This window comes from Melospiza melodia (genome assembly GCF_035770615.1).
Source record: "Melospiza melodia melodia isolate bMelMel2 chromosome 7 unlocalized genomic scaffold, bMelMel2.pri SUPER_7_unloc_1, whole genome shotgun sequence".
Lineage (NCBI taxonomy): Eukaryota > Metazoa > Chordata > Aves > Passeriformes > Passerellidae > Melospiza > Melospiza melodia.
The window spans coordinates 10,126,802-10,148,695 of NW_026948497.1; the positions used below are offsets into that span (position 1 = coordinate 10,126,802).

General features: G+C 48.0%; 1 protein-coding gene across 1 annotated transcript in view; it reads right to left on the bottom strand.

Moving 5' to 3' along the window:
* Positions 1-14,631: 14,631 nt before the first annotated feature.
* The window catches only part of LOC134432709 (zinc finger protein 420-like), a gene marked incomplete at both ends in the record, with an annotated part of 188,718 nt that continues 181,455 nt past the window's right edge, over positions 14,632-21,894 (bottom strand). The window contains one exon of the mRNA XM_063181601.1: positions 14,632-15,181. Within this exon, the coding sequence (XP_063037671.1) occupies positions 14,632-15,181 (550 nt within the window). The remainder of the gene's footprint in view (positions 15,182-21,894) is intronic.

The following is a 21,894-nucleotide window of genomic DNA, read 5'->3' on the forward strand; positions in this document are numbered from 1 at the left end:
AATCTTTTGTTTTCACATTTCGCCTTTGATATGCTGTCTCATTTATTCTCTTGGTTATGTAATTACAATAACTGTTCATGTGTTTACTCCCCTCCTCATTATTTTAACCCCATTCAGGAGGTACAGTTGGCATTTTGTCTTCTCTGGGGGTCCCTGCAGATTATCTTTTTCTGAAGCTTTTATTTCAGTTGCTCTGATTAATTGCTTTTCTTCCTGAGAAAAATATTATTTTCATTACCAACCACATCTGTTCTCAAGTATACATGTTTGGACCTAAAAGTTGGTCTAATTGTTCAGCTATGCCTATGGGATTCTCCAAATATCTCTTTTATTTATTTCTTAAAATTTCAGACCTCAGACAAAGTCAAAGAAGCATTTACAAACTCTGATCCATCACCCCCCTTTGAGAACCTCTCTTAATGGAAATAGACCAATCTCTTTATCCCATTCTTTTTGGATTTTTATCTTCTACAGCCTTTCTCACGTATTTTTAGGAAGAATCAGGAGAGGGCTTTCTTCTAACTGATTTTTTAGTGTTTCAATAAAGTGATTCCTTTAGAGAGTTTCCTTAAGCAGCCGGAGCTGTGGTTACCAAGGGAATGGAGCTCAGGGCAGGACGGGGAGGCTCGGCACAGCTCAGGGTCTGGGGGCTCCAGAGGCGGGGTCTGTGGCTGGGATGGCCCGAGGGGATCGGCACAGCTCAGGGTCTGGGGGCTCCAGAGGCGGGGTCTGTGGCTGGGATGGCCCGAGGGGATCGGCACAGCTCAGGGTCTGGGGGCTCCAGAGGCGGGGTCTGTGGCTAAGATCGCCCGAGGGGATCGGCACAGCTCAGGGTCTGGGGGCTCCAGAGGCGGGGTCTGTGGCTGGGATGGCCCGAGGGGATCGGCACAGCTCAGGGTCTAGGGGCTCCACAGGCGGGGTCTGCAGCCGGGATGGCCCGAGGGGATCGGCACAGCTCAGGGTCTGGGGGCTCCAGAGGCGGGGTCTGTGGCTGGGATCGCCCGAGGGGCTGTTCCTGTGCAGACCGAGCTGGAGCGGGGATCGCCCTCACTCGGCTCACGGTGGCTGATCCGGCAGAGACAAAGCCGGGACTGACCCCGGCTGCAGCGGCGGGAGCCGACAGAGTCAGGGCAGCCGGGGATGGGACAGACGGGACCCCCTCGGTGCGATCAGCGCGGTAACCACGGTGCACACGGCAGGACAGACCCCCACCCCCGGCAAGAACGCGGGCCAGGCGGCCGGACCGGGACAGACGGACCGGGACAGACGGACCGGGACAGACGGACTGTGCCGGAGCCGGCACAGGGGCTGGGAGGGCTGGTGCGAACGAGTGGGGGAACGAACGGGAATGGATGAGGTAATTTGTTCTCAGCTCTATACTTTCCCCGTTTTGCTTTTTGGATGCTTTGAAATGGTCGACGAGCTAACTGACGACCTTCTCATATTGTTTTTCTCATCACCCTTTTATTTATCTTTTGGCAAATTATACATGTTTCAGGTACTTGTTTTTTACTCTAAAGGTCTCAATGCACCCATAGTTCTTTTAAAAAAATGATCACACCTAGCCTGTGTATCCCACCGGGCTTTTTGATACACGTCCTCTGCTATTCCCTCGTAAGCGTTTTATTATCTAATTGTCTTCCATATCAAGATGTTTCTAGTTCCCCGATTTATCTTGTTCGCCACAATCTTGTTTTAATTCCCCCCCCCCTTTTTTTTTTCTTCATTTGGAGTTAATATTAACTCTTTCAGCTCTATTTTCTGCTGCATCTTTAGCTTCTTGATCTGCCAGTTATTTATTTTATTTCTTCTTATTTCTAGGTCTTTACCTTTTGGTGTCCTTTAATACGTACTATTGCTATCTCTCTTAGGTAATTGTAATGCCTCTAAAACCTCGAAAATAAGTTTCTCATGTACTAATCTTTTTCTTCTTTAATTAAGCAATCTCCCTTTTAAAATTTTTCTTAAGGTATGTGCTACTCTAAAGGCATACCTTGAATCAATATATAACTCTTTTGTGTTAAATTTTCTAATGCTGTTTTTAAGTATATAATTCACAAGTTTGCATGTTTTTTCTCATCAACTTCTGCATACCCTGTATTTTGCAATGAGTTGTATTTCTGTTTGTTAACATAACTCCCAAAGTGCTGTCTTGGGGTATTTCTGTTGGTATTTTTTTTCTGCTTTTCTTTTCCTGTATCCACCTTACTGAATTTCTGTCTCATTTTTCAGTTTTCTATCTATTCGTCCCCTGCTTCTGTTTTTCACTTTTTACTAACAACTTAAATACCACTTTTCTTTCAACTACTTACACCCAAAAAAACCCCTTTTTCTCACACTGCTTTTCAATACAATCCAACTCCCTCCAAGGAGATACGGTAAGGCTTAAAATGCACAATCGACATTACCTATACTTTCATTCGTCTACATTCACTCACTTTTATTTCTCATTCACTTTCACACATTCCTTCACACTCTCAAGACACAAAGGGGATCCTTATTGCTAGGAAATCACAGGTCCTTGTGGCCCCCTCTTTCGCTTTGGGGTTTACCTCCAGGTCTCAGTGTCACCAGGCCCCCTAGAAGGGCCCTGACTCTGGCTGCCTCTGGTGCCCGTTCCCCTGTGAGGCTGTCTGCGTGTCTTTCACACTCTTCAGCTACGGCCCCTCACACGCCCAGGGAACGCTAGCTTGGTTCGCAGGTCACTCGCTCCTCTTGGGCCCAGAAGCCCCCACCCAGCCGGGAGCTGCAGCCTGGTGTGCAGGTCACTCGCTCTTTCCACACCTCCCCCTTCCCACCTGCCCAGGAAGCTGAGGCTGGCTCTGTGTGGGTCTCACTCTCACACACCACAAAACAACAGTAAGGTACCTTTTACTTTCACATCGCCTATTACAAGTTTAGGTGTTACTGGCCAGTCCCGGTGCTATTGGATATCCCTCAACCCAGCTGTGTTATCCAACCCCAAATGCTCTTGGGCAATTTTTCCCTCAATCCTGTCGTGTTGTCCAACCCCAGATGCTCTCGGGTAATTTTCCTTCAATCCAGCTGTGTTGTTCAACCTCAGATGCTCTTGGGCATTTTCTGTCCCTCAACCCAGCGGTGTGGTACAACTACAGATGCTCTTTGGCATTTCATTTGTTCTGCTGTGTTGTCCAACCCTGGATGTTCTTGGGCATTTTTTTATCCCCCAATCTAGCTGTGTTGTCCCACCCTGAGTGTTCTCGGGCATATCCTCACTCGGACAGAATTCTGCTCAACCCTGCTCTTGGATGCTCTTGGAATATAAATCCCTCAACCCAGCAGGTTTTAGGAGCCCCTCCTGTCCTGTTTCCTAGTGGATTGGGCTAGGAAACCTTGCTCCCCACCACCGAGGGGTCCAACCCCTCCCTGAGACCCAGTCCCAGTCACCCCCGGGGATTCTTTCACTCTCTTATGAGTCGCTTTGTCTCTTTACTGGCCGCTTTTCCAGCGAAAAGTCGGAAACGCAGCGTGGGAGACTCCGCACTCACTTGGCAGGTCTGGGACAACCAGCCCGCCTCTCATTCACACACATTCATCCCCCCGTACCTGCCCCCCGAGAAATACTTACCAATCCTTTTTCCTTCCCGGGTTCTTCGTGCGCACTACTACTCTTAGGGGGCAAATTACAGCAGTTGTAGGGACCCTTTTCCCGTTCTCTTTGTTTTATTGTCTCCTTTTGTCCACAGATCGTAACCTGCGTCTGTCGGTCACTTCAGGGGAAGCAGAGCGAGGCTGCCAAAGAGGGCAGGGCGCGCCTTCCCCACTCTGACTCTCCCAAAGCACCGGCAGCGAGGAGTTAGTAACCATCCTCTGCTACCAAATTGTGAAAAACGCCAATCACTTGTTTTTAAAATTTTTAAAGTTTAATAGTAATAAGGTGGTTATATAGTAACACAATTAGAGTAATAACAATTTGGACAAATTGAATAAAGACAATATGAGACAATAAAAACAAAGAGTTATGGACGTCCAGGTACCTTTTTCTGGGCATCACGGGCCCAAAAAAGGACCCCTGGTAACAAAGGATTAACCCTTAAAAACAACAGCCCGTTGCATATTCATACACTTCATACATGATGCATAAATTCCATTCAAACACAGGATTCTGTCTGACCAGTGTCAACTTCTTCCCTCTAATCCTAATAGCACCTCCAAGGTGGGAAGAAGTTTGTTTCTTCTGATAAGAAGGCCGTAAATTCTTTTTCTCTGAAAGATCTAGGTGTCCTGTGGCTGCAAGTTATCTCGCTGCAAGTCCTTTCTTTTAAACAAAGCATCTTACATAGCATAGTTCTATTTTAACAATTTTTATAACCTAAAACTATATTTAACACAGTACTTAAGAAAATTAATACAGCATTGCTTTCTAATACAACACATATAATATTCATTTTAATATTTGTGAAAAGCCAATCATAAAATACATGCATTTTTCACACCCCATTCCTGGACATCAGGGCTCTCTGCTCCCCTTTTCCCGGCCATCCCATGGCTCCCAGCCTCCAGACTGGCCATTGGCTTGACCCTGGGATGCCCTGGAATGCCTTGGTCCCCCATTCCTGCCTTTCCCAGCCCCCAGCCCCAGCTGTGTGCAAAACCAGAGACCCCCTGAACTCCTCGTTCTCGAACATCCCTGGTGTCCCCACCCTTGTCCCCCCTTTTTGGGAAACCCTGGACTCCCCTTTCCTGGGCTCAAGGACCCCCTGGAACTCCCTTCTACCTCTCCACGTCCCTGCCCCTGTCTCCTGTCCCTCAGCTGTCCCCTGTCCCTCGGCTCTGTGGGGCCCAGGGTGGCAGCAGGAGCCAGGGCAGCCCTGGGGGAGAACAACCCTGAGCCCCAGCCGGGCCAGTTCCCCCAGTTCCCCCCAGGTCACTCCCAGCATGGGCCCTGTGGCTCCCAGTCACCCCCAGGATGGTCCCAGTCACTTCCAGTTACACTCAGTGTGATCCCAGTATCATCCCAGTCACTCCCAGTATGATCCCAGGTGTTCCCATTCAGCCCTACTATAGTTCCAGACACTCCCAGTATGGTTCCAGTCCTTCCCAGTATGATTCCAGGATGAACCCAGTCACTCTCAGTACAGTGCCATTTGCCCCCAGTATGGTCCCAGTCACTCCAAGTCACCCAGTAGGATTCCAGCCACGCCCAGTAGGATTCCAGTCAATCCCAGATACTCCCAGTATTATTCCAGTGACTTCCTTTATGGTTCTTTTGTGATTCCAGTCACTCCTGGTCTCTCCCAGTACATCCCAGTTGTCCCTAATGTGTTTCCACTCACTCCCAGTTGCTCCCAGTAGCTTCCGGTATGATTCCATTTGCTCACAGCCACTCCCAGTCACCTCCAGCATGATTCCTGTCATTTCCTGTATATCCCAGTTGCCCCAACATGGTCCCAATTGCCCTCAGCCTGCCCCTAGTCACTTCCAGTATGATTCCAGAAGGATCCCAGTCACCCTCAGTGTGGTGCCAGTTGCTCCCAGTATGATCCCATTGGTCCCCAGCATGTCCCCATTTCCTCCCAGTGTGATCCCAGTTGCCTCTAGCACAGACCCAGTCCCTCCCAGTATGATCCTACTCTGATGCCATGATGATCCCAGTTGCTCCCAGCTTGGTCCTAGCTGCTCCCAGTTGCTCCCAGTCTGATCCCAGTTGTTCCCAGTGGCCCCTGTGTTACGTTTGGGAATGGGAGGAAATGTAGGGAAGTGATGCAAAGTTTTTTGTGTATCTGACAGTCTGTTGAGCTGCTGAAAAGCTAGACACGCTTTTGTGAAACACACATGGTAAAGACCAAAAAATTCAGAAACTTTTCTTTTCTTTGTTGGTCGGCAGGGAGGTGCTGGGTTTCGGTTTGGGCTTCAGCTCTGTGTCTGGGCTGGGCTGGGCCGTCTTGCTGCAGGCTGGGCTTCTTTTCTATTTCCTGGGCTGCTTGCTGGCTTCTCTCTCCATGGGCTCTGGTTTGGCCGGGCTGGGCTTCAGCAGCTGCTGGGCAAGGAGACAGGGGAGGCTGCGGAGCTTTAGCCAGAGCAGGGCTGGCTGCGGCTGCGAAGATCTCGCTGTCAGGCTGCTGCTTTTTCTTCTTCTTAGCCTGGCTGAGACCAGAGACTTCTGTGGCTGGCGTAGAAAACTAAACACTAACTACAAAGCTGATCTGAACACAACTGAGCCACAGCTTTCTGTTAGTAGTTATTGGTGGGTTAGGTAGGCTTCAGGCGTGATGTTAACTTTTTCAGTGCTTCAGTCTTCTTCTGAGTGAGAGAAAAGAACAACATGCACGTATATTAAAAACAAGATGAAGATATTAAAGGTAATAAAGAAGAAGGTAAGTAAGGCCCAGATGGGAGGGGGAGAAGATGCTTTGTTTTTAGAGCTGAAATCCTCTTGTAAGCTATAAAGAAAAGACTCTTTTCCCTTATAACACATAAAACTATAAGGAAATGAAAGTGTTTGAATTGATATTAGGTAAAGGCTTCTATGTTAAAGTAAGCAGATGTTGAAATAGCTGTAATCTCATGAGAAGTTTGCACAAAGAAAGAGCACAGTCTTGTGCTTCTAAAAATGAAGATCTGTGCTCCCAGAGATGAAGATGATTTTAGAGATAGATAATGAGAACTTTTGCCTTTGAACAGCTCATCTTTAAAACAATACCCCATCAATCAACATAGCCCGTCTCCAAGCTGTGGGAAGGTTTGTAGAAATAAGAAAGATTTTACGATAGCAAGGTTCCCCTGGCAGTTGTTATTCATGACAAAATTGAGAACCACGAGAAAACTGTTTTTTTCCTTTTGTAGAAAAGTCTCCATAACTTTATCAAGAGGGACTTCTCTCCCTAAGTGAACTAAAAAAAGACTCTTTGAGAGGTAGTAAACTGACTAGAAATCTTCAGTTTAGTTTCTTTACATTGTCAGTGAGAAAGAAAAACTTGTGGGGAGAAGTATTCTAAAAAGTTTGCTTTGATTCTTACTACCTTTTTTTTTCTTTTTACTTACTATTATTAAAATTTTTCTTTCTACCCTTTTAAAGTTTTGAGCCTGCTTTACCTTTCTCCTAATCCTATCTCACAACCAAAAATAAGTGTATTAGTAATTAACCAACACCAAACCCACCACATTCTTTAGTGCATTAGCCAAAAAAAATCTCAAAATTAAAGAGATCTTATATTAGCAAACCAAAACCACGACACCCTAGCACAGACCCAGTCACTCCCAGTATGACCCCGGTAGGAATCCACTGTGATCCCAGTCTTCCCAGTTGCCCCCAATGTAGACTCAGTGACTCCAGTCACTCTCAGTGTGTTCCCAGTCATCCCCAGTATGGTTGCAGTCACTCCCAGTATATCCCAGTGGGTCCCACTATGATCCCTTTTGCCCCAGTTCTGGCCCTGCTGAGTCCCAGTGTGCTCTGATCCTGCTCCCAGTGGGTCCCAGTGCTGGGCACGGTGAATCCCAGGGTGTCCTGGTGTATCCTGGAGTATCCTGGTGTGTCTTGGTATGTCCCGGTGTATCCCAGTATATCCCAGTGTGTCCCAGTGTATCCCAGTGTGTCCCGGTGTATCCCAGTGTATCCCAGTTTATCCTGGTGTATCCCAGTGTATCCTGCCTGGTGTATCCCGGTGTCCCAGTCCATCCCAGCCTGTCCCAGTCCATCCCGGTCCATTCCCTTCACTGGGAGTGACTGGGATCATACTGGTGGAAAGTGGAATCTTACTGGACCAAGTGGATGTGACTGGGAATGACTGTGAGTATGCTGAAGGCAACTGGGATATACTGGGAGTGTCTGTAACCATGCTGGGGGTGTCTGGGAACACACCGAGAGTCCCAGCAGGTCCAAGGACACCGTGGTGGCACTATGGAACCTCATGGAACCAAGGGGATCATTGTGGCACCCCTGGAGCCCATGGAACCAAGGGGCCTTGGTGACACAGCGGGGCTTCATGGAACCCAGAGACCATTATGGTTCTGTGGGGCCTGATGGAACCATGGAGACCATTGGGACCCTTCAGGGCCTCGTGTCACCAAGGGGGCATTATGGCACCTCAGGGACACATGGAAGCAAGGGACCATTGGGTCTCATGGAACTGAGGGAACATGGAACAGGCCTGGCTGGCTTGGCCTCCCAGGGGCCACTGGACAGCTCTGGCTGATGTTGGAATGTCAAAGGCTGCCTTTCATCAGCTCCTGGAGCACTGCGGCTCTGTGCTTTCCTTGCTGTGAAAGGAACTGTCAATCTCTTCTAATTACTCATGGCCAGAACTGGGATTTCAACTCCAAATTTTTCCCATAGGAATATTGCCAGGACAAGTGTGGCAGGCAGTGTTTTCAGGAGAGTCACCTCCCATCTGTCCCCAAAACACTGGGGAAGGCTCCGTGCTTTCCTCCCTATGAGAAAGAACTGTCCTACTTCTCCAGGCATGCATGGCTGAGATTGGTCTTCCACCTCCAGAATTCCCTAAATCCAAAGACTGCTCCCAAAAAAAAATCTGCCATTCCTGACAAGTCTGGCTGGCCTTGGCCTAGCGAGACTCTCACCTGCCTTCCAAACACTGAGGCTCTGTGCTTTCCTTCCTATGGAACAAAACTGTCCTTCTCAGCCAGGTGCCCATGGCCACAACTGGGATTTCACTTCCAGCATTCCCTGTTGTGACAGACTGGAGGAGATTGTTGGCTCTAAACATTTTGTGTGGGAGGGAGGAAGGGGCAGGTCCAGCCTTGCCCTGCCCTGGAGCCCCAATCCCCCCAGAGCCTCTATCCCAGCCCAGCAGTGGCTGCCAGTCCCTGGCACAGCACAGGCAATGCTCCACAGCCACCTCTGCAGCCCCAGCCCAGCTCCTGAGGGACCAAATGAGCCCAAGGCCCACCTGGGGGAAGGGCCCAGAGAGACCAAGGGGTATTGAAGGCTGACCACAAGGCAAGCACACATCTTGACCCTGCCTCCTGTTGTAATTTCTATCTGAACACTGCTGGAATCCAGGAGTTGGTAACTCTGTGTGTGCTCCTCTGTATCTTTTCAGCCAACAAAGCCAAGGGAAGGCACAGTTCCATCAAATGCAAAAGTCATTCCTCTGCTGGATATTAAATCCACTTTCCACAGCAGACAGCCTCAGAGAAATGGAAAGCACCTTCTGTGCCCAGCACAGATCCCAAGGTCCCCCCAAACCCTCCCTGCCCCAATTCTGCCCAGATTTGCTCTTTGCACACACGAGTCACACACTGAAGTCAGGAGCTCCCTCCATGCCCAGAGGGAGGAAAAGAGAGAAAGGGGATGAAGAGCTCTCCTGTGCAGAGCCAAGGTCCAAGTGCTCTGGGATGTCCCAGCAGCATCTGACATGTCCACCATCCCCCAGAGATTTCCGCACAGGAACAGTTTTAGACAAAGGCAAAAGAAAAGGCAATTCTGTGAGATATAAACACAATTAAGATGTTGACTAATATGATATTTATTTCAGCTTCAGAAAGATTGGGCAATTCCCTGAAGCTCAAAGCATGAAACCAGTCAGCTGAAGGGCACTTGAATGACCAGAAAGCACCGGGAGGAGTGCTGAGGGTTTTTTGCAGGACAATGGACATATGCAACATGTTCACAATCCAGCCTTCATAGAACCTGAGTGAGGTCACCATGCCCTTGAAGGACACAAAAGAAGGAGAACACGCTCAGCAGCAGACGGTTCAGGATGCAAAGGCAGACAAGAAAACCACAGCGAGATGCATGAAGAAGAAAGACTAACTAAAATTAACTGAAATATCAAAATGCGTGCGTAAAAAGGATTTAACCAATCATGTATCAGCTTGAGGGGTGAACAATAGAGAACAGTATAAATATGGCTTGCTTTTTGTAATAAATTGGTTTCCCTTATCATATTAATCATGGTGTGATGTCCCATTAATGATCCTCTGCAGCTGGGGACCAGAAATGCATGCAAGCCTCCACCCCAAGAGACATTATGAATTCAAAAAACATGGCCATTAACTGCTTTATACCAACACAGAGTAATGGCAACCAAAATGAAGTCAGAACAGGGTTTTTTCCACTCTCTCTCAAGCCCCACACGTTGGGCACCAAATTTTGTCCTGGTTTAGGGCAAATTTGGGAGAAAACCTCCAAAGGGGCTCCTCCAGAAAGCAAACGCACATTGCCCCTCCCCACAACTGGGTCAGGAAGGATTCCCTGGAGAGAAGTGGAAAGAACCTGTTTATTTAACAGGCAAAGCACCCCCAGCACACAAAATGAACAATACCAGGTGACAACACTCTTTCACCACTCTGAAAAAGATGACAAATTCAGAAAGTCTCTCTTGGGAGTGGTCGCTCTGTTATCAGTCCCTCCGGTGCTGGGGCAGCTGCTGCAGCCACAAGGTGCAAACTCTCAGTGTTTCCAAGGTCCCAGTCCGGAGCAGGTTTGAGTGGTTCCAAAAAAGAGAAAGGAAAAACAGTCCAGGGAAAAATTCGGAGTGCTTAGCTAAACTAAGTAATGAGCAGAAACAAAAGCAAGAGCAAAGCAAAAAGCCAAGCAAAAAGCAAAAGCAGCACCATGTACTGCCCTGTCTCTGTGTCCCGCCAGCCGTGGGGGAGCGGCTGATAACAAAACCAAAACAAAACTTCGCTCTTCAGAGCCAGTCTTGAAGGCACAGAACATAATATCCAGCATAAACAGAACACATGGATGGGGATACAAGCATCATAACGTCACCATAGGACAGTCCTGCACCCAAAATTCTGTCCTGCACCCACTGCTGCATCCTGAGTCCTGTCCTGCACCCCGAGCCCCATCCTGTACCCAAATTCTGTACTGTCCCATACCCCAAACTCAAAGCTGCCCCCAAACCCCAACCCCACCCCTCATTTATCACCACATTCCTGTTCCACACCTTCTCTTCAACTCCTCCCCCTCTCCCACCCCTGTCCCACCCCCAAATTTATCCCATGTCCCTGATCCCCTCCCTGTTCCCTCCCCAACCCAGCCCTTCCCCGCAGGCCAAGTGGGCGGCAGCAGCAGTGGCAGCTGGTGGGGGCCGGTGGAGTTGGAGGAGCTGCAGCCCCTGAGCCTCCTCACCCTGGACACGCTCCAGAAGTGCATCTTCAGCTATGAGACCCACGGCCAGGAGTGATTGACACCTGTCCCCACTGATCATCTGTAAGAGACACTCTGAGGTTTCCCTCAGCTGCCTCACGACCGCTGTGACGGAGACTGAAGCCCCCTCCCAAGGGCTGAGACTGAGACCCCTATAACTCTAACACAGGGGGCTGGCCGAACTGAAGCCAGATGTTTGCCAAGTGTTGCCTGCAGGTGTGTTCCCTGGACCAAGAAAACAATTGGTCTCACTCACTGCTGAGAACATGGACTGTCTGTAAACTCACCTGTTCCCTCTCGGTGCTTTCAATAGACTTACCTGCTCCCCCCCTTGGTGGAGGACTATAACAGAACCAAGACTTTGAGATTCTCCCTGACGTGACAAGATGGATCTATTGGCTGGACCACGAGGGTTTCATCTCTCCACTGGCAGCTATTCCTCCCCTCTTTCTCTCTCTCTCTCTCTCTCTCTCCTTTATTCTCCTTTCTTATCCTTCCATCACATCTGCTGTGGGCACTCAACAAGAGGTGCATTTGTTTTGATTAATACCAAAATCCCCTTCCGTGTTGCTTTTGCACTCAGATCAGTTAACAAACCATCATGACCCTTGCTTGTACGAGCGGATCATGACACCATCCTGGTGGCCCTACCATTGTCCCTGCTGGCCATCCTGGTGGCTGTGCTGGCTCTGCCATGGTCCCCACTGGCCATCCTGTCCAATCACTGTCCCTGCTGGCCATTCTGGTGGCCCCAATGGTCCTGCTATCATCCATGCTGGTGGCCACAGTGTCCCCACATCGTCCCTGGTACAGGCAGCCCAGCGAGTACATCCTGCTGCTCACCAAGGTGGGGCTGGGGTGGTGGCCATGGGGCATGAAAGTGGTCAAGAGAGTGGTGGTGGCCATGGAAGGATTGACCATAGAGGCCAGTAGGATGCTGGTGGCCATGGGAGGCTTGGATATAGACTGGTGGCTACAGGGGAACAGTGGTGGCCATGGGCAGCATTGACCATAGAGCTGGTGGCCAGTGGGATGGTGGTGCCATAGGGTGGTGGCCATGGATGGGATTTGGCCCCAGGTGGCCCACAGACTGGTGGCCCCAGTGGCCCGCGGCTAATCTTGCCTCTGCAGGACGAGAATGGCCGCACCCTGTCGGACGAGGACATCGCGGCTGAGGCTGACACCTTCATGTTTGAGGGCGAGCACGAGCTCCCAGGTGCCACTGGGGAGGAGCCACTCCAGTGTCCCCTCACTCACCCAGTGTCCCCACAGGCCATGACACCACGGCCAGTGGCCTGGCATGGCTCTTCTACAACCTGGCCGGCCATCCTGAGCACCAGGAGCGATGCCGCCAGCAGGTACAGGAGCTCCTGGCTGGCCGGGGCACTGCAGACATTGAATGGTGAGATGTCCCCAGGGCCACCCCGGTCATGTGGCTTGGGGACACGATGCCACCCCCGCTTGTCCCCAGGGACAACCTGTCCCAGCTGCCCTTCACCACCATATGCATCAAGGAGAGCCTGCGGCTGCACCCTCCTGTCACTGCTGTGTCCTGGCGCTGCACCGAGGACATCCCCCTGTGTGATGGCTGTGTCATCCCCAAGGGTATGGCATGGCCAGGGTGTCCCCAGTGTCACCACCCACCCTCATCTGCTGTCCCTAAAGTGGCCATTCCCATCCCAGCAGGGGTCATCTGCCTGATGAGCATCTATGGGACCCACCACAACCCAGACCTCTGGCCCAAGCGTGAGGTAGGGCCACCCTATGAGGTGTCCCTGTCACCATGGTGGTGACAGCTGTGTCCCCTCGGTGTGACTGTGTTGGTGTCACCCCAGGTGTTCAGTCCTCTGAGGTTCAGTCTGGAAAACAGCAAGGAACGGTCCCCGTCGTCCTTCATCCCCTTCTCTGCTGGCCCCAGGTATGTGCTGGAGTGGGGACAGGAGTGTCCCCAAATGTCACCCCTGTCCCTGGCTGGGTTCACAGTGGGGTGACAATGGGGAGGAGCAGGGAATAAATGGCAGCATGAAAGGGACAGTATCATGGTGGTGGTGGGGATGTGTTGTCCTTGGCCATGGGACACCCCATGGCATGGACATGTCAACCCATGGACTTGTCTCCAGGCCACTTGTGTCACCATCCATGGCCATGTCCCCCATTTCCTCATCCATGGCCATAGAGCCCCATGTCACCATCTCTATCTGTGACACCCCCCATGCCCAATATCGCCATCCACAGCCATGTCCTTGTCCCCATCCCCACCACATCCCCACCCACGTCCTTGTCCCCATCCCCACCATATCCCCACCCACGTCCTTGTCCCCATCCCTACCATGTCCCCACCCAAGTCCCACAATGTCACCATCCACGTCTTAGTTGAATGTCTTTATATTTACCCCAATGTTGGGTGAAGGATAATGAAAAATGAAAGAAAATAAAGGCCAAAATAAAAGCATTTATGTGTCCATGCTGGCTGAGTATCCATGTGCCTGGGCAGGTAGAAAGGACCTTTTCTAGAAAGATTTCCACTCCATTGTCTCCAAAATCCTGGGTTTTGCCCCAGTCAATCACCATTTGGCTGTGGAAGATGCTGGTGGGCCAGAGAGAATTAGAATCATGGAATGATTCAGGTTGGAAAAGACCTCCAACACCATTTGGAATTCTGGATGCCACTCGAAGCAATGACTGGATGCAAAAGGTGAGACTGTTTTGGGGTCGAAAGTAAAAAACTGTGCTGTCCACTATGAAATTCTGATGTCTGTTTGCATCCCAATGGATTTTTCTCTGGCCGTGTCCAAGTGCCCAAGGAGAGCCAGGAAGATGTGGGGACCACTAGCCAGGCGTCTTCCCAACATGGATCACCAGGATCATGGATGACCAAGTCTCCGCCCAGCGAGGGTCACTGTGGACCATCCAGTGGGGGTCCCCAATGGGGGATGGAGTTGAAGCAGCACTCAAAGCTCTTCCTGTCACTGTAGGACACAAAACAACACGAGCGCACACACTGCTGCTCTCAAGGGGAAGAAAAGGGAAGTTTATTTCCTGACTCCAACATTTACAGTTTTCTAAAAGCGACCATGGATTGGAGGGTGAAAGTGCCACCTCTCCAATGACACTGGACAAACTAACAGTCCATCATATTTTTCTTCTTCTATAAAAGAATGCCAAACAAGAAGTTATTTACAGAAAGTGTTTGAGAAAGTTTGCTACAAGAATGTAAACATTAGAAGGCTCAGAAAATCTTTAAAAATCAAGGCAACACTCTTCCTGCACACAGGGCACTTGTTGGGCATCCCTTACTGCTGCCTCCCTTGGTGTTGGGTCATGGCAGAGTTCTGGGAGAAGTTCTTCCCACACTTGGGACACTGTCAGGGCCTCTCCCCAGTGTGGATCCACTGGTGGGTGACGAGAGTGCAGTTTTTCTAAAAGCCCTTCCTGCAGTCAGGGCAGCAGAAGGGCCTCTATTCTGTGTGAATCTGCTGATGCTTGAGGAGACGGTATCGGCTCTGAAACCTCTCCCCACACTCAGAACACTCATAGGATCTCTCCCCAGTGTGGATTCTCTGGTGGGCAATCAGCCTAGAGTTCTGCCTGAAGCATTTCCCACATTCCCCACACCTGTAAGGCCTCTCCCCAGTGTGGATCCTCTGGTGGACACTCAGGCCGGAGGGGTCGATGAAGCTTTTCCCACATTCCCTGCACTTATAGGGCCTCTCCCCAGTGTGGATCCTCTGGTGGGCATTCAGATGGCAGCTCTGCCTAAAGCTTTTCCCACATTCCCTGCACTTGTAGGGCCTCTCCCCAGTGTGGATCCTCTGGTGCAGAATCAGGCTGGAGTTCTCAATGAAGCTCTTCCCACACTCTGAGCACGTGTAGGGGCACTCCCCAGTGTGCATTGTCTGGTGGATGATCAGGCGGCAGCTGTCACGGAAGCCCTTCCCACACTCCCCACACACAAAGGGTCGTATCCCAGTGTGGATCATCTGGTGGAGTTTCAAGCTGGAGCTCCTCCTGAAGCCCTTCCCACATTCTCCACATTTATAGGGCCGTTCATTGGTGTGGATCCTCTGGTGGACAATCAGGTGGGAGCTGATCCTGAAGCTCTTCCCACATTCCCTACACTCATAGGGCCGTTCCCCGGTGTGGGTCCTCTGGTGGATGAGCAGGTGGTCGCTCCTGCCGAAACTCTTCCCACATTCCAAGCACTGGTGGGGCTTCTTGCCCTCATCAAGCTGCTGATGGACCACCACTTCAGCGCTCTTGCCAGATCTCTGGCTGCCTTCCAGGCACAGGCTGAGTCTCTCCTCCTCGGAGCACCCTGGGCTGGGTTTGCAGCCCCTCCTCTTGAGGGATCTCCGGGGCTTTTCCTCCCCGGTGGATTCCTGTGCCCTGGAGCCGCTCAAAATGGCCTCTTCCACCAGGTTCTGCTGTGAGGATTTGTCCTCCCTGGTCTCCATCCTCAGCTCCTTCCCTGGGGGAGGAAGGACAAGGAGAGGCTGGGATTTGCCTCCGTGCCACAGGGAAGGGGAAGGAGATCCCCCCAGTGCATCCCTGGCTGGACAGCATCAGCAGTGGGGCTGTGCTGCAGCTGGGGCCATGCTGGGCTGGGAGACGGAGCAGGACAGAGGGGAAAAGGGGCACTGACTTCCTTCTCACCTGCCTCAGTGCCCTGGGGCATCTTCCTCTTCCTCACAGCCTTCTCCATCCAGATGAGGTTTGGGAATGGGAAATCCTGATTTGGGGGAAAAACAAGATGTGAGTGCATTGCCTTCGGCGGTCCCACTGGCCAAGTCCATCTCTAGAAGTCACCGGACGTCTGGTGGCCAGAAATACCTCCAAAAATCAAGGAGTCCAAAAACCTCTCCCAGGAGTTCCCTGTTTCCAGTGTCCTCACTTTGGGCTTATGGGGGTCCCTCTTCTCAGAGCTGCTGGGGGGGCTGTGGGGCCTGGGCATTCCCCCTCTCCCGGGTCCTGCTTACACAGGCTGAGGGTCCTTTGGGGGTCCCAGGGGTGAAATTATGATGCTCGTATCCCCATTTGTCTGAAATAAGCTTTGCACCTTTAATACTGGTTCTGAGAGCAGAGAGGGAGGAAGAAGAAGCACGGAGTTTGTTTTCAGAACCTCTCTCACTCCTCCACATTCCTGCTCCTCTCTTGTCTGCAGATGGACAGACAGCGGGACAGAGCCCTCCTTTGCTGTTAGTCAGTTTGAGCTAGCAGAGGAAGAGAAGCTCCCTGGACTGTGGTTTTTGGTTTATCCTTTTCTTTGGACCCGTCTAAACCTGCTCTGGATTGAACACCCAGAAGAGCACCAGGTGCTCACACCTGTGCCCCACCGGGGCTGGGCCACGGCATTTCCAGCCCCAGAGAGACTGATAAGAGACTGATAAGAGACTGAGCAAGCCATGCTACAGCTCACGGAGGGACTTTGTGAGTTTGTCATCTCTTTTGGAGCAGCAAGAGATTTTATTGTTTAATACTGTTCATTTTTGGGGCTGGTGAGTGCTTTGCCTGTTCAATAAACAGTTTTTTCCACTTCTCTCAAAGAAAATACTTTTCCAGAACCAGCTGGAGGAGGGGCCACTTGACTTTGCTCTTCTACAGGAAACACCTTTAGAGTTTTTCCTCCCAAAATTGCCCTAAGCCAGGACATTGGCTTTGAAGGTCCCACTGGCCAAGTCCATCTCTAGAAGTCACTGAGTGTCTGGTGGCCAGAAATACCTCCAAAAATCAAGAATTCCAAAAACCTCTCCCAGGAGTGCCCCGTTTCCAGTGTCCTTATTTTGGGCTTATGGGGGTCCCTCTTCTCCCAGCTGATGGGGGGCCTGTGGGTCCTGGGCATTCCCCCTCTCCCGGGTCCTGCTCAGGCATGCTGAGGGGGTTTTGGGGGTCCCAGGGCTCACCCTCCCCTGATTCTGTGGAAATTGTTTTTGTGACACGTGCCAATTGGGAATGGAATCAGCAAATGCTTCTATCTGCTGTGTCCAAAACAAGACACAAAGAAAGGTTTTGAAACTTTCTGACCAAATAGACAAATAAAGCATCAAAATCAAAGAAGTATAGTAGAGCAAAAGAGATGAGGCAGCAAGACGACTGATGCTTAGAATAAAATAGAGGAAGTTGGGGTAAAGCTAAGAGATATTGTAACAAAGCAATTAAAAGCTTATGTATAATAAAAAGCTTGATGCACTTGACAAATCATGTAGCAGACACCAGTGCAAGGCCTCCCTCCAGACAATCACAAGAAGGATAGCAATCAATGACCACCTAGAAATATTGTGAAATTACTGCTCCCAGCTTATTGATATTTGCTAATTTGGACTAACCAAGCATATTGGAAAATGCTTTGTAGGCTTAAAAACAGTATATATAATTTACTGAACTGTGTGTGCTATGAGTGGAGCCACCCAGCCACCCAGCGCTGCGTGCTTGCTTTAAAATAAAAGGTATAGAAGTAAAATTCACATTCACTATTGAAATTTTACATCAGGTGTTCCAGGGTCCCCTTTCTCCAGCATCCCCCCACTCTAGGCACTCAGCGCTTCCCCTGCTCCCCTTTGCACTCCTGAGAGATCCAAAAGTACCCCCTTCATCAAATAAATTAAAAATACCTCTCTCAGCGACACCAAAATATATTTGGGACTCAACTCCTGTGAAAAACGCCAATCACTTGTTTTTAAAATTTTAAAAGTTTAATAGTAATAAAATGGTTCTAAAAACAGTAATACAATTAGAGTAATAATAATTTGGACAATTTGAATTAGGACAATACGAGACAACAAATACAAAGAATTATGGATGTCCGGGTACCTTTTTCTGGGCAGCACGAGCCGGAAAAAGGGCACCGGTTAACAAAGATTAACCCTTAAAAACAATAACCCGTTGCACATTCATACACCTCATACATGATGCATAAATTCCATTCAAACACAGGATTCTGTCTGGCCATCATCAACTTCTTCTTTCTAATCCTAACAGCCCCTTTGAGGCGGGAAGAAGTTCGTTTCTTCTGGTAAGAGAGCAAAAAATTCTTTTTTCTGAAAGATTCAGGTGTCCTGTGGCTGCTATCTGATGCGAGTGCCTCATTCCTTCCTTTAAAAAAACCTCACTGACATAGTTCTTCTTTTAACTACAAAAGTTACCTTTTATTTACAAGACTACATTTATTATTAAACTGTTAACACAGCACTACTAATCAATACACCAAAATACATATGGTAAATGTGAAAATGCCTGTATTTTATGATTGGCTTTTCGCAAATATTAAATGAATATTATATGTGTTGTGTTAGAAAGTAATGCTGTATTAATTCTCTTAAGTACCATGTTAAATATAGTTTTAGGTTATAAAAATTGTTAAAATAGAAACGATGCCACGTAGGATACTTTTTTAAAGAAAGGACTTCCAGCGAGATAGCAGCCACAGGACACCTGAATCTTTCAGAGAAAAATAATTTATTGCTCTCTTACCAGAAGAAACGAACTTCTTCCCGCCTCAAAGGGGCTGTTAGGATTAGAAGGAAGAAGTTGATGATGGCCAGACAGAATCCTGTGTTTGAATGGAATTTATGCATCATGTATGAAGTGCATGAATATGCAATGGGCTATTGTTTTTAAGGGTTAATCTCTGTTAGCGGGGGTCCTTTTTCGGGCTCATGCTGCCCAGAAAAAGGTACCCAGAGGTCCGTAACTCTTTGTATTTGTTGTCTCGTATTGTCCTAATTCAAATTGTCCAAATTATTATTACTCTAATTGTATTACTATTTTTAGAACCATTTTATTACTACTAAACTTTTACAATTTTTCACACACCATAAGCACACGTACCTTTGCTTAAAACAATGCTTGCTTATTTCGAATACAATACCTGCTTGTAAGCCTTAAAACACAACACACAGAGCTCCATTCTTAAGCTTTAACATTCCTAATATCTTGCTTGTCAGCGGAAGGGAACCAGGACATCAATTTGATCATCACAGGCTCGATTTTATTGATCAGTACGGCGGGTTAAATACAGTTAATAATGAGCTTCATACATATTGCAAAAGTTGAGCTCAGGATTGGTCAGTTACATATCAGCACCTACGCCTACTTCTACATTCCTATGGTTCTACTTTTGATACTTTCTACATATTCTTAGGATATATTCAGGACTAATCTCAACTCCCTATCCTCATGTTGCAGCAAGGTCGCTGCTGACTCTTCCTTTCAGCTTGCTGACTGCTGACTTTTCTCCTTCAGCTTAACCAGTGGCATTATATCAGTGTGGCCTTTCTCAGCTAACCAATTATTAATAATACTCTCCACATTTCCCCCGTTTTCTTCTTGTACAAGGAGATTAGTTTGCCATGTTTTTGCTATTGTACGGCTGACCATGTTTTGGATACAGTTAAAGATACAAGGCAAAATAAGCAAAAACAGTAAAATTACACTCAGCAGTCCTATAGCATAGATCACAAGGTTCCTCAGCCACGGTCCGAGTCCCAAGCCTTTAAGCCATTCGTCAATTCCTAAACCGTCTTCTTCCTTAAGTTTGTGAAGTCCCTGTTGTAATTCTTTTATCTTAGTGTGAATGGACACCGAATGATCAGACAGATTCATGCAGCACATTCTCTCGAACTCTTCACATCCATGCCCTTGTGCTAAGAGCAAAAAATCTACAGCAGCTCTGTTTTGCAAAACAGCATGGTTAACACTTTGCACATCTGCAGTTAACATGTCTAGAATTTGTGATGTCTTGTTCAGCTCATCCCTTGCCCAGCATCCTAATTGTTTTGCTAAATTCATGGCTTTATTGGCAGATCCTCCTGGTAAGATAGTTGAAACCACCACCTGTTTGAATGTGCCCCAAAACCGTGGATCTCCTATCTTGCTGCAGTCTAAGTCATGTATGCTACGTTTTTTCCTGTTTGAATTTTGACTCAGCTGCATTAGCAAGGACACATTAGGATGAAACAGTGACAAATTTCCCAAAAAACAGGGTCCACCCTGTGGTTTAGCTGGTATACCATTCCATGCCCTGTCTCCACAAATCAAAAATATTCCTGTGGGTAATTTCATTGGTGCTGTGATATTTGTGCCGTTACATTGACTGTAATGCTGTGGAGAGAATTCACTCACATTCAGGGATGAATCTAGGGTGGCCCATGTTTCTTTAGGTTGGTTTAAATTCTGAGCACCCAAAAGTTTGAAGCTAAACCATCCACCAGCTGTAGTGTTAGACATACTGGCGTTTGTACTTCCAAAAAGATCGAATTCCTCATTAGGAGAATGCAAAGAGGTGTGAAATGATTGGATTAGTAAGCATTGACGATAGCCATCACTCTGACCTGCAGTATACCCTTTATGTACTGGTAATGTGATGTTTGACATGTTAGACATACATAAGGTTTGATTGTTTATCAAACTGCAAAATTCTCCAGGAGACCACACCGGAAGTCCCACCAGGCATGTTCGAAATGGGTTAGTGACTCCTCCAAGACTAAGACAAAGTGATGATTGGTTAGTTTGATTAGCAAGTGTCACCCATAAATTTTCCCTTGGTTGACTAAAGTGTGTTACTCCTACTGCTTCACTTGCTACAGCATTGAGCAGTATTACAAAAACAAACCTCATTTTTCTTTCTGCTTGCTTTGCTTCTCCTTTTCTTCCTTCTGCTTACATTGTTTTTCCTTTCTTCGCTGTCTTTTCCCTGGTTTGCTAGATTGTCTATTGTAAGGCTGAGTCAATTTTTGAATATACTGATCTAATTCTAAATCAGCATCCTTGCTCACAAGTATAGCACGAGGTAAGTTTGAAGGCAAATCAGCTTTGCAGCGAGCTGCTATGATGCGTGAGGCTTTAGTAATTTCAAATATTCTAAGGTTTTCCTGTAACTTCCACCTAAGATATGCTATAATCACTTGTTCTGCACTCTCAAAGAGCTGTAATCCTGTCCGTCCTGGCAGGCCAGTACTTTGTTCAAGAGCTCTAACCCAGATATGATTTCGAATCCACTTTCCAAAACAAGATGTACACCATAAATATCCCAATGACCTCTGTGGATACCAATAAACCTGATTACAATCTGCACAATGCAAAGCTACCCATGCATAGCATTTATCTTTATCCTTTTTGCAAACATAACAAGGAAGCGAATGTAAGTAAGGACCAGTATAAAATTGTGTATCTTCAACCCAAAGCAACCAATTCAATGGTGGTGATCGCAAAGCCTCTTCAGCCTTTTTACTATATGAGGCTAACAGCTCAAGGTCTTTCTTTAACACAAGGTGTATCTTATTTTGTAATCGTAGTTCTTGTTCGTTATCCTCCTCAACAACTATATCTTCCTGAGGGTCCCACAACTGTAAAAGTGTTCTAATCATAGAAAATTAATTAGCAATCACTGATACCCCTATTCAAATGAGACCGTTCTCTTTTTTGCCTTCTTTTTCTTATCTGTCTTCAATCTTGCTGCTCCTAATTTCACTGGTCCTGCCACTTGCAAACTTAATTTTTGCAACTTATCAATGCAGCAATCTAATGCTCTATCAGGATCCCCTTGGAAGGGTCCTACAACTGAATGCTGTGTTAGAGGCACTAATTTCCTACACCTTATAGAAACTATACGTGATTTACTTTGAACCTTAATTCTATTCACAATACATTGTATTTCCCATCGATAATAAGCAAGAACCTTCTGTTCAGGAGACTCATAAAGATTTAAAGCTATATATGCGTTTTGCCCTGTTTGTCTCCTTAATTCATCTTGCCAGCTTTTTCCCCACGTATGCTCGTGTTCACAAGTATGACACCACAAATCCCATAATAATGAT